The 16,667-nt window shown below is 33.1% G+C and overlaps 1 protein-coding gene across 1 annotated transcript; it reads right to left on the reverse strand.

Moving 5' to 3' along the window:
* Window positions 1-4,046: 4,046 nt before the first annotated feature.
* Window positions 4,047-12,677, reverse strand: LOC130814552 (NADH-cytochrome b5 reductase-like protein). Its single transcript, XM_057680661.1, has 12 exons — window positions 12,388-12,677; window positions 10,827-10,869; window positions 10,253-10,328; window positions 9,940-9,999; window positions 9,755-9,805; window positions 6,440-6,494; window positions 6,270-6,340; window positions 6,141-6,192; window positions 4,839-5,006; window positions 4,641-4,754; window positions 4,494-4,562; window positions 4,047-4,344 (listed from the first exon to the last, which is right to left on the reverse strand). Exons 1-12 carry the CDS (start codon window positions 12,556-12,558, stop codon window positions 4,288-4,290), a joined length of 987 nt encoding a protein of 328 aa, XP_057536644.1. The 5' UTR covers window positions 12,559-12,677; the 3' UTR covers window positions 4,047-4,287.
* Window positions 12,678-16,667: the final 3,990 nt, after the last annotated feature.

Genomic DNA, 16,667 nt, shown 5'->3' on the forward strand with positions numbered 1-16,667 from the left:
GGTTATCAACCATTTTTTTGAGGCATTTAAAGTCATAACCTCCTTGTGCGTGCTTGATTCATTCAACTCTTTGGCTTCGCTGGCAATATTGAAAGCATATACAACGTAATCAAACTCTTCTATGTACCTCATAGGAGCCGTGACCTTCCTCTTTTGCCTTGTAGTAGACAAAGGAGGAGATCTTTGTTGAACATCATCATCCTCTTTGTCTTCTTCCTTATTGGGAGTTTGGAAATATTAGGTAACACTTTTTCTTTAAGTAACACAATGATGTAAAACTTTTTCATTCGGTAACACTTAAATGTAACACTTTAAAAATTAGTAATACTATTATGTAACACTTTAAAAATTGATAACACTAATATGTAACATTTTAAAAATTAGTAACATTAATATGTAACACTTTAAAAAGTGGTAGCACTTTTTTTTATACTAGTAACACATTTGTAACACTTTTCTTTTTAATTATTGTTTTTATTATTTTTATTCTAATTAAAATATAAAATTGACAAAATAATTGATTTTTAAGTTTCTTTAATTTTTATTTCAATATTAATTTCTCAAACTAATTTTTTTTAATAACCAAGTTAAAGCTAGTGTGTTTTATTGATTTAAATTCATGATACAATCCTGTTTTTGAAACTTTATGCATTTTTTTAACACCATTATTCCAAAGATCTTTAATATGTTAGATTATGAAAAACTAGGCACTACAGCAAAATATAGAATTTATACACTTTGTTTTAGACATATGAGCAAGTGTCTAAAAACGAGCTTTTAAACACATATTCTCTCCTATTCTTCTAATTAGTCCCATTTGACTTTTTACTAATTCTTAGGTGGGTCAAATGGGACCACTTAGAAAGAAAAAAGAAAGGATAATAAGTAAATTATTAATAGTTTTTCTATAGATATATTATAATAAGGTAATATGAGTAAGGTTAATAAGGTCAAAAATACATACTATAAATAAAAATGTGACGAATAAAGTAACTTAACTCTAATTGAAAATAGGACTAATAGAAAAAATAAGAGTTGTACTTTTCAACGCTTAAACAAGTGGATATATATATGAGTGTAATGAAATAAAAATATTGAAAAAGTAAAAGAAAAAAATGGAGGAAAAAGTGGCGGATTTTTCCCTCCAAGCCGTCCTTTTCAGTTTTCAATAATACAAAAGCTAACCATAAGAAACTCAATTTCCGAAAAACACCCTTTTAATCCCCAAACCCTAACTCCCAATTCATCTGGCTTTCTGAATACTTCGAATACCCTAATGGCGATAAGATGAATACATTCGAGAGACTGTAGCCCTTCTTCCTTTTTTCTTCTTCCTTCTTGCTTCTTCCTTCTTTGGGTGTTTGGCATGAGGGATTTTAGGAAGGAAATGGGATTTGTTTTAAAAATAAGTCTAAGTCTTTGTTTGTTCAGAAGAAATGGAAATAGAGAATGGGACTAAAATGGAATAAAGTCTCCATCCAAGAAAAATGTATTGGGGGAGGATAAGTATTTGGGTTGAGACTTTCATTTTAGCTCTTTTTTTCAAGTCCTTACCATGACAAACAAAGGATAAGACTTTTTTACCTTCAAAGTCTAATCATAAAGTCTCGTAAGTTCCATTACTTTATGCCAAAACACCCCCTAATTCTATTTGACTTTCTTCTGTAGTATCCTTCTATTCGAGCAATTGTAGCACATCAGGTTTGAGTTCTTCCTTCTATTCGAATTTCTATTAAATATTATATTTCATTTTTAATTTCTTAATGTGTAGTTAAATATCTATTCAAATTTCTTTTGGAATTTCTTGTTAAATTTTATTCGAACGACTGTAGTTCTTGTTTGTATTCTATTTGAATTTCTTAATGTATTCAAGTTCTTGTTGCTAAAACCATGTTATCGTGATTTCGAAGTTTTCAATAAAGCCATGTTATCTAAGCAATTGTGGAGGTTGCATTCTCGTAAAGACTCTCTTGTTGCCAAAACCTTTAAAGCTTGATATTTTCCCAATCATGACGTTTGGAATGCTAAGGTCGATCATTATCCTAATTACGGTCGGCGGAGTATTTGGGGTTCTTGGAATATGCTGATCGGTGGTGTGAGATGGAAAGTGCGTGTTATCTCTTTGGATTATGCTTTTTCAAGTATAACAATCTTTTTGGTACAACGAAAAAAATAGAAGAAAAATTGTTCCCAATAATTCAACTTATCGTTTTATTTTGGCTAATAATTTTACCCAGAAAAAATTTTAAATTATCCAACCTCCGCATACCTTTTGTTATAAATGAATTTTTATTGCAAAGAACTTTTTACAACCGATAAATCCCTATTCTTTTAAAGTTATTCTAACACCTTCTAATTTTCTAATGCCTTCAAACACTTTTTATTTTAAATAAACACTTTTTCTTTGTTACGAATGAACCTTTGTTGCGAACGCTATTGAAGTCAATTTTTGTGCTTTCGCCTTTGTTAATGTTTTAATTTATTTAAATGGTAATAAATTTTTTCATTTCACTGTTGTGATTGTTCCAGATACAATACTACAATATTCCAAAGGTTATTTGCAATGTTCAAAGTTTTTCGGAGGTTCTTTAATTCGAAATCTTGCTCACATTTCTCATAATATTAGAAAATTAAATCAATACTTCAAGAAGAAGAAGAATTAGAGTTAATACCATCTAAAGCTTTTAAGAATTTAACTAAATTAATGATGTGACAATTTTTTTTCGCCCTCTAAAATTTTGAGGTTGAATATGGATTTAGTCGAACAATTTTTCCAAAAATAGATGATTGATCCTTTCATTGATTGTTTTCATGCATACTTTCTCAATTTATAAGTATTTTTGACTCATAAAATGTCCACTTTTGATCAAATAGCTACATATCATTTTATATATAGATTAAATAACTTAATTAGTACAAATATTCAGCATATAAATTATTTATTTTAAACTTGTTAACAAAAGACAATTTCTCATAAGAATAACCGCTACTTCAACAACTCAAAAGCCTATGCATAGATTACAAAAATTACTTGCCTCCTCGCCAACACAAAAGCATATACATAATATTATACTCACATAATAATAATTTATACCTACGTACTGATCCTACGTGAATGATAGTTAGACATAAAACTGAAAGTGACATCAAAAAGTAATTACTTCATCTCTTTTAAATTAGTTGCAAGATTAATAAAAAAAATACTATTCATTCATCACTCTTAATTTGTGATTAATTTTTAAATTTATAGGTTAAAATATAATTAAGTGAGATTTTATTTAATTAGTCTCATTTTAAAGATTATTCATGTCAAATTTTTATAATTTTTTAATTATACATAATTAAAAATATTAAGGATTGAATTAGTACATTGGACTGCGTAAAAAAACACATTGCAAGTACATTGAAACGGAGGAAGTATGCAGTAAGATTTATAGGAAATCGTTTCATCATCACACAATCATATAAAATCAATATATTTTTCTAATCGATCACTTTAACATTTAATTAATTATTTAAATATTATAAATGATCATTTTAAGACTGTAAAAAATTATTAGTTAAATACTTTAAGTGATTATTAAGGTTATAATCACTTTAATATTATAAGTTATCACAAGTTTATAATTAATCACTTTAATGATACATGCGTACAGTAAATCAAACCAATAGAGATAATCTGATTGTGAGACAATCTCATTTGAGAATTTGTATGAGACCGTTTCACTATAAGATAAATGCATACAATCAGCCTATTTTCTAATTAATCATTTTAAGATTATAAATAATCATTTTAATGTTATAAATGATCATTTTAAGACTATAAAAAAATTAATTAAAAATTGTAAATAATTACTCAAAGGTTATAATCACTTTAATATTGTAAGTAATCATTATAAAGTTAGAATTGATTACTTTAAGACTGTAAGTAATCAGCCTTATAGAAATATTTTTATCATGAGACCAGCTCATTTGAGAAATTGTGTTCCAAAAAATAAAATAAACATAACCATGCATATTGGTCACAGGTTTAAACATTAAAAAGATTGTGCCTTAAATCATTTTAGTTATTTCATAAGTTAGGAACTAAGCACCTATTTTTTATGGCTCTTGTTTCGAAATGAAACATCAAAATTGCAATAACACCAAAATTTAGCAGCACTTATTGAAGGAAACTTGTATAAATGAGTGAATACTCATCCACTAAATTAGAGCTTTAAAATGCCCTAAAAAACATTATAGGTTAACTTCAACACGCTCTATGCTTTCGTCTATGGAAGTTATCCTCTAAAATTTGTAGACCATTTCTTCTGTGTATCCAAGTTCCTTGAGTATTCCAGTTAGCTGCAAAACAACATCATATCATCAATTCATGTCTACAACTAACACTTGGCTACATAACACAAGCCATCATTGAAAATGAAACGAGCTTATGCAGTTAGCCTTTACGTGTTTATGTAAAACACCGTAATTTAGTAACAAAAGTGTGATACCTCTCCTTGTGATCGGTCTTTAGCCTTGTCACCAGATATGTGACTCATCATACCAGGTGGACCACATACCTGAAATCAAAACAACACATGGGAGTTCAAAACTAATGAATTCTGAAAGAAAAATCGTGAACGAATGTTCTTTCTTACCAGGATGAGAGTATTGTCACCCGGACCGGGTAAGCCTTTAGTGACCACGTCCTTTGAAACGTAGCCTACTCCTCCTTTCCAATTCTTCGATGGTTTGTCAACGGTGTAGAATACCTATTTAAATTTCATTTAAACTTCCAGTTATCTAATTTCAACTCACTCAACTGAATGTTTTTATCAGGAATGCAATAACAGTACCTTAAAATTAGGGTGAGTTGTAGCAAGTATGTCAAGCTTTTGTTTCAACAAAATATCATCGGGAGAGACATTGGCATACACCAGCGACACCTGGGTGTTGTCGTCTGGATTCTTCAGTACTGCCTCAACTACTTGAAGCATTGGAGTAATACCAGTTCCACCAGCAATCTAGAGAGTATAACAATATGGAACATCAGATGACAGACTATTGTTGGGAAGATTTTTAGTTTACAACATATAGAATAAGAAAATCAGCCAAAATTTTCCATGAAAACTATGACACTGAATGTGAAGTAGAAGCAGCGAATGCAGGATGTCAAGGAAGTAACACCAATGGTAAAATTTCAAATTAATTAGAGCACTTGTACAGCCACTAGTATCAGTTTTAAAATCCAGATCTTGACTAGAAATATAGATGACTTTAGGAACCATTACATTTTAGTCCCTTTTGTCCATGTAAGCTTAGCCATCACAACAACACAAAAACATTCCAAAACTCCAATGTCATTAATTGGGTCCCAACTAGGGTGGGGTTTAGGGGGGTCAGATGAATGCAACCTTACCCTTTGGTTATAACACGAACAAAGGTTTCCGATCGACCCTGATAGCAAACATCATGTGCAACTTCACATAAAAAGAAGTCTATATGATTTAATGAGTTATTATTCCATTGTCCATTATAATTAGAAACCAAAGAACTAAAAATCTTTGGCCTCATCAAATTAAGGGACACTAAGCTTAGCCATCACGAATTTACAATATACATGTCCATCATTAAAAGATCATCTATCTGTAATTACCCAAACAGAAAAAATACTTCACCGAGCATAGCAAATCAGTTTCTCAATATTCAGTAGAAGCCATAGCTAGCATCGGATTTCCATCTGCACAAAGCATTACATTTAGCATAGACGTAGGAAAAGGCATGCAAAGACCAATCACAACAAGGACAAGGTTACATGCATCCAACCCCCATACCCCACCGACATGGGAGCCACTTAATAGTATTCGGGTAATGAAATGTTGTTGTAAGTTCAAGGCACAACTAAAGGTCTGTTTAGATTATTTTTGATTACATACCAATGGCTTAGGAGTTTTCAAGCTTTATTTTCTTTTCAAAAAAAGCAATGTGTGGCCAAATTATTTCTTATCAATCTAAAATATTCTCAGATGAATGAAGCAAGAAAGGAAATGTCAGTCGTTCTTTTCAAACGTACAGAAAACTATACAAGCACATCGAGTCTATTTGAAAGAACAAAAAACTCAACAAATTTTAAGGAACTACAGGATATCATATCTTACCATACCGATGTGCTTCTTCATATTGGGAGTATATCGGAGCTTCTCAATGGGCCTGCATGAGATATCAAATAAGCAACTTGAACAAAACTGCACAAAACTTATAACAGTAGATCTAGTGGAACAACCTACCCTTTTACTTCCACAATGTCGCCTGGTTTCAGTTTTGCAAAGTGTTGGCTCATTTTACCTTCTGGATATATCTACAATTTTCAGAAAAGGAATAGTCAACTTTCTTAGCTCACGATGACAAATTTTGTTTTTCAAAAGGGGGAAATTTAAGTCAAACGATGGGGAGGAACCTTGATCATTAAATCAAAGTAACCTTTAGCGTCTGGATCAGAAATGGGAGTGTACCTGGAAACAATACACAAAGAAAACAAGAACATAAATCCATAGATGAAAAAAAAACAATTTTCCAACCCCTCAGCTATGTATGAGAAACAAAGTATGCTGCTGATGAAAAATTATTACTCTGTATTCTGCAAGTATGCTGCATAAGCATTATTTTAATCTATCAAAGGGGATAATTTTGCTTCATTTATCTAATCATTTTGAAGTATGTGATATTCATTTATTCAAAAATGTATAATAAGATGAAACTGTATTAAAATTTACTCCCTCCAATTCACTAGTAATGTCTCATTTGCTTTATGAGCTCTATCCAATGCACTTACTCAATCCTAAGTATCTCCTATTGTGCATGATTAAAAATTATAAAAAGTTGATATGAATAATCCTTACATTGAGACGAATCAAACAAGATCCCACTTGACTATGTTTTAACTTATAGATTAATAATAAAATACAAATTAAGAGTAAAGATGAATAGTTTCCAAAAAGCAAATGGGACATTACTAGTGAATTGGAGCCTGGAGGGAGTAATATTTATTAAATCTTAACACATTTCAGGTATCAAATAGTCAAATATCATCACAAGCATACAAAACAGATTAATGGAGCTCAAAGATTACTCCAAAATACTTCCAAGTATAGAGAAAATGGACTAATTATGCAATGCTACAAATAGAAGGAACAAAAACAAGCCTAGCCCGAAGCCACACACTACCTTGCACAAAACCCCGTCCAAGGCTGCGTGAGCGCACAAAATACCAAAAAAGACCCCGCAGATAATTTGGAGAAGAGAGAAATTCAACATCTCTATTCATCATCTTAGGACCGCTAGGATAATCATCAAAGTGTGGAGGCGGTCTATGAGCATTTGAATACAATTGATTAAAGAGGACATGTCTCATATTAGGTCGTATTGGGCTAAGAAAAGGAATTGTTGCATCTAAGTCCCCCAAAAGAAAATCAAATTGTGGATAAGTGGTATTGGGCTAAGAAATTAAGGAAGATATTGGGCGTAAGTGTACAGTTAGTATAACAAAGTAATGTTTCTTTTATATATTTTTATTTCATTTCGCAAACACCCAAAAAAACAGGTTGCCTCCTTCCTCCTTTTTCGTGTGTTGGTTTGAACAGGTGTTGTTCATCTTCTCGCATTTCTTCTTGACTGCAAAAATCGAACAAAACAACATCATTCTTGCTTCCTTTCTCGGCAACCCTTCTAGCTGATTGCTGTTATGATTCAGGAGACGACTTCGTCGAGGAGTCCTTCTAGCTGATTGTCGTTAACTGGACATTACTCTTCGAAGCGGCGTTGGTGAGTAGTTGCAGTCCCTTATAAAGAATGTGGCCATACTACATTCTTTAAAAATTACCTTTGTTTAAGTTCTTTAGAAATTGAAAACTTTATTGAAATAAAGTTTGTTGATATTACTTATGCTTATGTTATGACGTCCGGCCATAGAGAGGCCCTTTTCTCCTCCATTCTCTACTTTGAGACGAGTTATCATTGAGATATTGACTAGCCTCACGGAAGAGATAGGCATAGCTTTAGAGAAATGGGGTTCCTCTCAAACTAGATTCCTAGTGAACACAAATATAGATTTGATGTTCTATATAAGCTTTTTTGGTTTTCCAATTATATTTTTTGTCTTTCTTTAACTATGAACTAAGTTTTCTATTTTTAGTTAAGGGGATTGAGGGTTTTATTAAATAAAATTGTGAGTTTTTCCTTATCTCTATTTGTTTAGTACTATTTTTTTCATGTTCTTCAATTCTTATGTATAGATTTATATTAGAAGTCGCAAACTAATTTAGATCTTACTATCTACATCTTAAGGTTTTTGATCTACATTGACCATTGTTTTAAGAGGCACGAGCCACACCGACGCGCAAAAGGTCATTTTTTCCGAGGTGCAAGGCGTATGGCGCAAGCCGTAGACTTTTTGTATGCAAGGCGCACAATTACGCTAAAAAGCTCCAAAATTGATTTTAGTACTCAAAAGTTAAACAACTTGAAATTCATATCATAATGACATATATGTAAGCTAACCACTACTTTCACACATAAAGTCTGTGATATATTGGGTACAAGGATATTTGTGATATATTGGATATAGGTATTATGGGTATTTTAATAAGAGCAGTTAGTTAGAGAAATTAGTATAAATACTCAAATATGTAATAGTTCAAGGCTATTAAGCATTTGGAAGAAATAAACGTTTGGAGTTGTAGCATTCTAAGCCTGCCCATTTTGCTTATTTACCATATTATTCCCTTGTTTACAGTAATATTCACAAAAACTCAATCCAGTCTACCACAATTGGAATCAGAGTAAATCGATTCATATTATAATAACATATAAGTAAGCTAAACACAACATTAACACATAAAGTCATACGATAATTTGATAAGTCGATGACATAGTAGAGTTAACAAAAGAAATAAAAACTACAACAAAGACAAAGGTAAAGAAAGCAAACAATGGCTCTTGATGCTTGAAATGTTTTATGAAACACTTAAACAAGCACTTAATAACTGAATAAAAATCACATGTCAACCAGTGAAGATCGCGACACTTCAAGGTTATTTTTGATCTTTTGTTTCTCCATATTTTTGCTTTAGGGAAAGACATAGGTTATATTTTTGCTTTTCATTCAGTAAACAAATTAGAATTGAGGGCTATTTTAATAATATTATGCAAAGACATGTTATTTATCAAAAATCACATCAAACATACACAAGGCGCACGAGGTGCAAAAAGGCGCGCCTTTGAAGAGCTAGATTGTACCGCTATGTAAATGAAGCCTCTTTCACTCTCTTTACCTTAATAAAATCAAGGCTAGCAACCTTCATGAAACCACTAAATCGACTACATCACTATCCTTATCTTCAAATCTAAAATTTCTGAAGAATGTGAGGATTCAACATTTCATGATCACCATAGAAGTTGAATGCCATCCTAGTAGTCTACTAGATGCTTTTGCATATGTTCAATTTAACTTTAAAACTAGAAGGGTTAATCTCGATGAACATATGTGATTGCATTTTGAGTTATAGCTAAGATAAAAGAAGAAACAAGACTGTCGAAGTTTATATCCATGATATCTAGGGTATTGGGTGCATGTGCAAACAATCCATATTGTAGATTTGGACAATAAAAAGTAGTTTTGATTAATAAAGCTAATGCTAGACAATATGTAAGAGCGCAAGGCAGAAGAAAACAAGGAAGAAATAAACCAATCAAAATAGCACAAGTGGTAACTTACGGTCGAATGACATATTTTGTTTTTCCTTCTTCATTTTGACCCGTAGGGGCTCTACACAGGAAACACGATAGTTAAAAATATGCTTTAGGTGAATGAGATGACATCACATTCTAAGCAAGAACTGATTTTAATGCCACAACTAGGAAGTTGAGTTTCTACTACATTTTTGAAATTGACAAATTTACCTTGTGAGGAGGCAGGAAGCAATGTCAAGACCCAACTTGGCATCAGGGTCAAATGAAAACCTACATTCAAACATCAAACATATGAACTAATAACTCTTGTAGATGCTCAGATGTCAAATAGTCATTGGCATAGCTTTTTGAAATTAAAAGGAAAGGTGATTTATATTGCTAATCTCATTCACAATCGTACATTACAAGACATATCGTTAAAAGACCTAGAGGAAAATTATTCAGCAGTCTCATGCCTAATATAGATAAAATCTATACTTCCGATCTAAATGATATCATATTCAGCACAACTAAAGAGTATAACCTGAAGAGCTTGGTATTGTGGCTGACGTTTGCAGTCTCATGAAGTTTGAACTCAAGCCACTTATCTGGATTCAGTGCTGAAAAGCACACAAACTTTCAGTCAAAAAACTATAAAGCAAAGAACTTGACAAATGAGAAAGCTAAAATCTCATCATGAAATTCTCTTCGTACAACTAATATTTATTCTTTATACATCTAATCTAAAATAAAATGTACAGATGAGGAACATCATAGAGGTGATTCCGGAAAAAAAAAAAAAGAAAGAAAAAAAGAAATGACAAGTTTTGTGTCCGCCTTTCTCTATAGAGTAATACCTGTGAAAGATGGGCAGCAGATAAAAGAGCTAAACTTAGAAAAAGAATAGTTCAAATGAAAAAGAAAACAAAATAAGCAGGCAGAGCTGAGATATGGAAGAAAAACTCAAAGACAAGGCACCAGATATATTTGTAGCAATATAAGTTATCAAGCTAATTACTGTAGAACCTTGTATTTCCAGAAGAAAATATTTCATAGAAAATAATAAAAGACTGCATCTTGCCGCAGAATGCAATTGGTAGGGCAGTAGAGAAACTCACCCACTTTCTTATGTGCATCTTCATTGTTTGAATCTAGATGAGCCTGCAAAGACATAATAATATAATAACAAAAACATTTAATGACTTGTTCATGAAATACAAAGAAAATGAAAAGATCCTATTTAAATTGGTTCACAAAGCTCTAGATGGACTATAAGTGGTTAAAAAACAAAATAACTTATATGATCATAGTAACGATGAAACCAATAAATTTGTCTCGTTTAGGAAAATAGTCCACATCAAGAGCCACATAATTTACCAATCAGATTGAAAACTTGGAAAATTGGATACTAATAATTATCTAATTATCGAATAATCATCTAATACCCATTCAGATAAAAGAGGTCAGAAAATTTCTGACTAAAACTATTTTTCATTTTGAGAAAAATCTTTAGACCAGAAAACACTCGTTTGAATTGATGCTAAACCAATTCTTAGATAGTGACTGGTGCAATATTGGGGATTTTTCTCTAACACACAGCTGGAAATTTGTGCAAAAGCAACACCAACAACATTGTGCAAGTCGCGAGCACTCGTATCTTCATATCAGGTATAAATGAACAGTGCATATCATCACAAAAAGATAAGGAAATATCTACAATATGCAGTGTTCATTACTTCATTTATAGCCTGTATTAACATGTTATAGCTCAACATTGTGGACCAAAACACTAAACCCAGTGTTGAATGCTAAAAATACCATTACTTCAATCCCTAAATTTAATCAAGAATCAACTAGCAATTAAACACTTCCCATTTGATTTTACCAACTAGATAAAGAATACACCTTGATGCTTCCCCCCAATTATCAAAATTACATCTACAATTTCTGCATCATCACTAATCATCAAGTAACTCAAAAAACAAGGAAATAACCATAAACCATAGTGTAAAACAAGGCCGCATCGCATCGTGTTGGCCGCATTGTAAAGTTTTTTAAAGACAACGAACCGATATTTCCCGCATTGTAAAGATGTGAAAAAACCGCGTTTTGGGCCGTATCAAGCCGTATCAAGGGATATATTTTGGTTTCAACCGATATTTAGGCGTTATGATACATGCAACACTCCACATCACCATTTCAATACGGCAATCGTGACCGTTACCTCATTTTTACTGTATGCCATAAACCATCATAGTATGAATAAGGGGGAATCTATCCCAGACCTCTGTAGACCATGGCTAGCTCATTTGATTAAAGACCCTATTAATATTGGATCGTGTAACATATGACGCAGAAGAAAAGTAGCCGAGTTTGTTCAATATAGTTCAGAGATTAGTATTGAGCGAGCCTACCCTATATTGATTCGCCAGGTTTTCCATTAGCACATAAAAATGAGTTAACCATTCAATTATATATCAAACAATATTAGCCCACTAATATCACATTCTTTTAACATTCAATAACTCAAAAAAGATTATCAATCGACAACAATACCATGAATAGAAAAAATTCACCGTCATTCGGTCAAAGAAAACACAAGAAAATATCAAACAATCAGTAAAACGCCATGTAACGACAATCGAAGGAAATTCCAGATGAAATAGTATGAAAAGCTACCAAATTTGGTGAAGAAGTGAAGTTATAAAGTGAGATTCCACCAGAAATTGATGCAGCGATCAATCCAAAAGGAGTTTTCGAGGTGTAAGAATTGGAGTTCTGTGAAGATTTAATTGTGTTGGATGATAAAAAAGGAGCTGATTTCGCTAGTCTTCTGAAGAACAACGCCATTTTGTTGGATCACAAGGAGACAGATAAGGGTTTAAATGATAATAAAACGGAGAAGACGAGAAGGATGGAAGAAAATTATGGTAGTTCCATTCTAACAAGTATTATTGAAAGAAAATAAAGTGTGATAAAAATTAAAGGGTTTATGATAAAAAATGAGTAAAATAAAATTTAGTACGAAATAAAATAGTATTGTAAAATAAGGTAAAAATTAAAGTGTATGATTAGAATGAGTAATTAAGATAGAAAAAGAAAATAATTATGTAGATTAAATTAAAAGAAAAATTGAGCTATTGCGAAAAAACAATACTAATTAAGGATGGCTACATGTATTATTAAAAGAACGACCGAAAATGCAGAGTCATGATTGTGGTTCCTAACATGCATTAGACAATCCATCACTAAAAGAAAAGGAGTATGTGTCATATTTAATGTTATAGAGGTATTCTTACTACGATTAACAAGGTTGGTCGTAGGTGGGAGATTCCTCATGCATATCATAGGTTACGGATAATACATTTTGCTACTAATGGGCATACACAATTTAAAAGTGCAAACACAATTAAAAAATGCAGCCATCATGATGCATATATGGGATGAACGTTCCAAGAACACGAAGAACTCTTCCAAGAATCACAATCAACACTGGCTGGAACACAATGACACACGCACATACACCTTATGTTCTGAACAACGAACAAGAAGGCTGGCCAGAACAACTCCAAGAAGTGGTCCTTTGGCCGTGGATAGAGACAAATAACCCGCACTGGATTGATTGGCCTCTTCCTCACACTCCAATTGAAAGGCACTCTTTCAATCTTTGTGGAATTAACCCGGAAACTCACTTTGCTTTCACTCACAAAGGACTCTCACGGAACAGCAATTGAACAACAATTACTTGAGAAATTTTTGTATTTATTAATCTGAACTGAACTATTACAAGGGATTAGGCCTCTTATTTATAGAGCTATGAGACCTTCTACAAGAGCTAAGCCTAAGCCAAACCATAATAATGGCTAAAAGGTAACACGTGGCTATTATATACACGTTTTAAACAACAAAAATCAGAAAACAGAATGTTAAGTATGCTTCCAGCTCTTCCGGTCTGATCTGTCTGACAGGGGACCTTCAGCTCCCTTTCTTGGTGTCTTACTGTGATCATAAGGAGGCACTTAAGGTGTTGATGGAAAGGTCTATGTATAGAGATTCCAAAACTACCCTTGGTGTACCCTAGGATGCTCAGGTTGACTCTGTGGAAGGGCTCGAAGGTCTGCTGCTCAGCAGGTGATGGCTGGCAGTTCTGGATCAGCCATTATCAAATATCAGGCGAACACACGACCTTGTTGCTGTTCTCGTGGGTTCTGTGAAGACTCTCCGTGCTAACTCTGAGTCTTGGCTTCTTCTTTCTTGTCTAAATATGCCGTTCTTTGAAATCCCACGCTCATACACACACCAGGCTAGATGTTCCATTGCTCGCAAGGTAGGCTGGTCGTCAGATGGTTGCTCTGTTGTCTGCTGACCAGAATGCATGTTACTGTATTGCTTGAGTGTTGTTGTGAGGTTCTTTATTGATTCTCCTTGACTTTGCCATGCTTTAATACTCATTTTTGGTCTAGATTGGAGATGGACTTTGGTTGACTTGCCCAAATCAACCCTCAAGTCAGTAGGTTCAACCATCTCTAGGTTAGTAGCATCAATGGTCTTGATCCAATTATGCTCTTCATGATTTGTTTTGGCTTTGGCTTGTGTGGCTTGTGAGCTGTTCATATTTGGATCACATCAAGAGCTTATTGGAAAAGCAGCTGGTAAGAATGCAATATAAGAAATTTGTTTGTGATATGAATTGTATTAAAAATATCAGTGTCAAGGCTCATGATTATTTGATGGATATTTCAATTCAATAGAGGTCCTTACTCTATGATGGTGGATATCAATATGAAGTGAAAACTGCAAACATGACTGATGTGTTCAACAGTGTGTTGAAGGAGGCTAGATGTCTTCCAAGGATTGTTTTGGTTCAAATGACTTTTTATCGTGTCAATTACTACTTTGATACATGAAGAGAACCGCAAAGAAAAAAAGTTCAAGAAGGTAGAGGTTATAGAACAAAATTAACAATGATCATTTTAAAGAATATTATTGTATTTTTTCGGTTACCGGAACATAACAAGAAAGCATATTAATTAAAGTGTGTGTAACACCTGCAAGGTAAATTAATACTATTCTAATATGCTATTTTATTTAAGTTATAAAATTTAATCTGTTGTAAATATTATTGCAGGTTACATGGCCCATCAAATTAGACTTGAATTTGTAGATCTATTTCTTCTTACACTACAAGATAAACACTAGAGTAAGGATGCATATAGAGGAGATAATACACTTAGTTAGAAATATGACAACATTATCAGGGGCTTACTTTTGAGTGGATAATCCATCCACGTATGCTACAATATGTTGCTAGAGCTATGTTTCTATGCATCCATCGGCTAGTGGGTGAATTGATAAAAGATAATCGAGCACTAGTGATGGCGTTGGTTGAGTGTGGAGATAGAAGACACATACATTCCAACTTTTAGTTTGCGAGACCATTATTATGCTACATGATGTAGGGTGTAGTTATTATTATTTCTAGGAAGGGTGATTAGAGTTCTCTTGTCCATGCGTTGTTGGATCGGTTTCTAGAAAATGTAGCTGGTGAGGTACCGATCATAATAGGCTCATCATTTAGGTTGACTTAGAAGAGAGAGCACTTTAGAGAGCTACTAAATGGTGTAGATAAAAGAGTATGGTGATCATGTATGCAAGAGCATACATCTTAGTCTTGATTCTCTCGTTGGTACTTCCTAATAAGAGCTAAGGATATGGTGCAGCTGATATATCTCCCACCACTTCAGGATTTGGAAGTTGTGCATAGTTATAGACTTACCTTTATAAGTAGTTGTGTCGTGCTTCCTGAAAGGGTGCCAAGGATTTAGGAGGACGTGTAGTGCTTCTTCAGATATAGGCATGGGAACACAGTCACATTGGTCGCCTATTCATGTTTGGAGTGTTTGACCTAGAGGTGATCAAAGACCGGGCCGGGCCGGGCCGGGTGGAAAAAACTGCCCATTGATGCGAGCCGGGCCGAAGTGCGGGCCTAAAAGTTCATGCCCAAACCCATAATATGCGGGATTGCGGGCTTTTTTATATATTATTTAATTGTATCATACAATTAAAATATTATTTTTTCCGTTTCAAATTAATTGCAACTTAGAATAATGTCATTATTAATTCTTTATTCTTAATTTTTGTTTAATTTTTTTTATTTATAAGTTGAAATATAATTAAGTGATATCTTGTTTGATTCATTTCATTGCAAAGATTATTAATATATAACTTTTGTAATTTTCATTACATATAATTAAGAATATTAATAATTGAATTAGTACATCAAACTTCATAACAAATAGAATATTGCAAGTATTTTGAAATGGAAGAAGCATCCGTGTTTTTATCGAGTCATATTTAATTCGAATAATTAAAAATTTTGGCCCGCGGGCCAAACGTCAATCCCAAACCCGTCCCAAAAAAATTCGGACCACTTATTTTCTGCCCAAACCCTCACTTTTTCGGGCCGGGCCGACGGGCCGCCCATGATCAGGTCTAGTTTGACCCTACTTACATGGAGTTGGATGAGGTATCGATCCTCGAATCACAGCATGTGCTTGGGTTCGACCCTCTTAAACATATTATCTACACTCTTTTTAAAATGTGTAATACTAAAAATATCGATGATTAATGAGTGTATTTATTCGAAGTTGGTTACAAATACATCTTTCGAGAGTACGTAGTATCCATTACTACGTATCGAGATGCACTTGACCAAAAGAGTAGATAATACTATTATTTATTATTTTAACAATTTTATCAATATTTCATATTAACAGTTTCATAATTATTATGTTGTAATATAGCAATTTATGCTTCCTTATCCTAAAAGTGACCTGGCAGCCATACACAGAGTCCATAATGGCCCGTCTGCTCGTCATATGCACTAATGACTTACACATATGGCTCACAAAGAGTGTGTTTATATGCTACGACATCGTGCAGTTCTATCTCAAGGGTCG

This window comes from Amaranthus tricolor, chromosome 6 (assembly GCF_026212465.1).
Source record: "Amaranthus tricolor cultivar Red isolate AtriRed21 chromosome 6, ASM2621246v1, whole genome shotgun sequence".
NCBI lineage: Eukaryota > Viridiplantae > Streptophyta > Magnoliopsida > Caryophyllales > Amaranthaceae > Amaranthus > Amaranthus tricolor.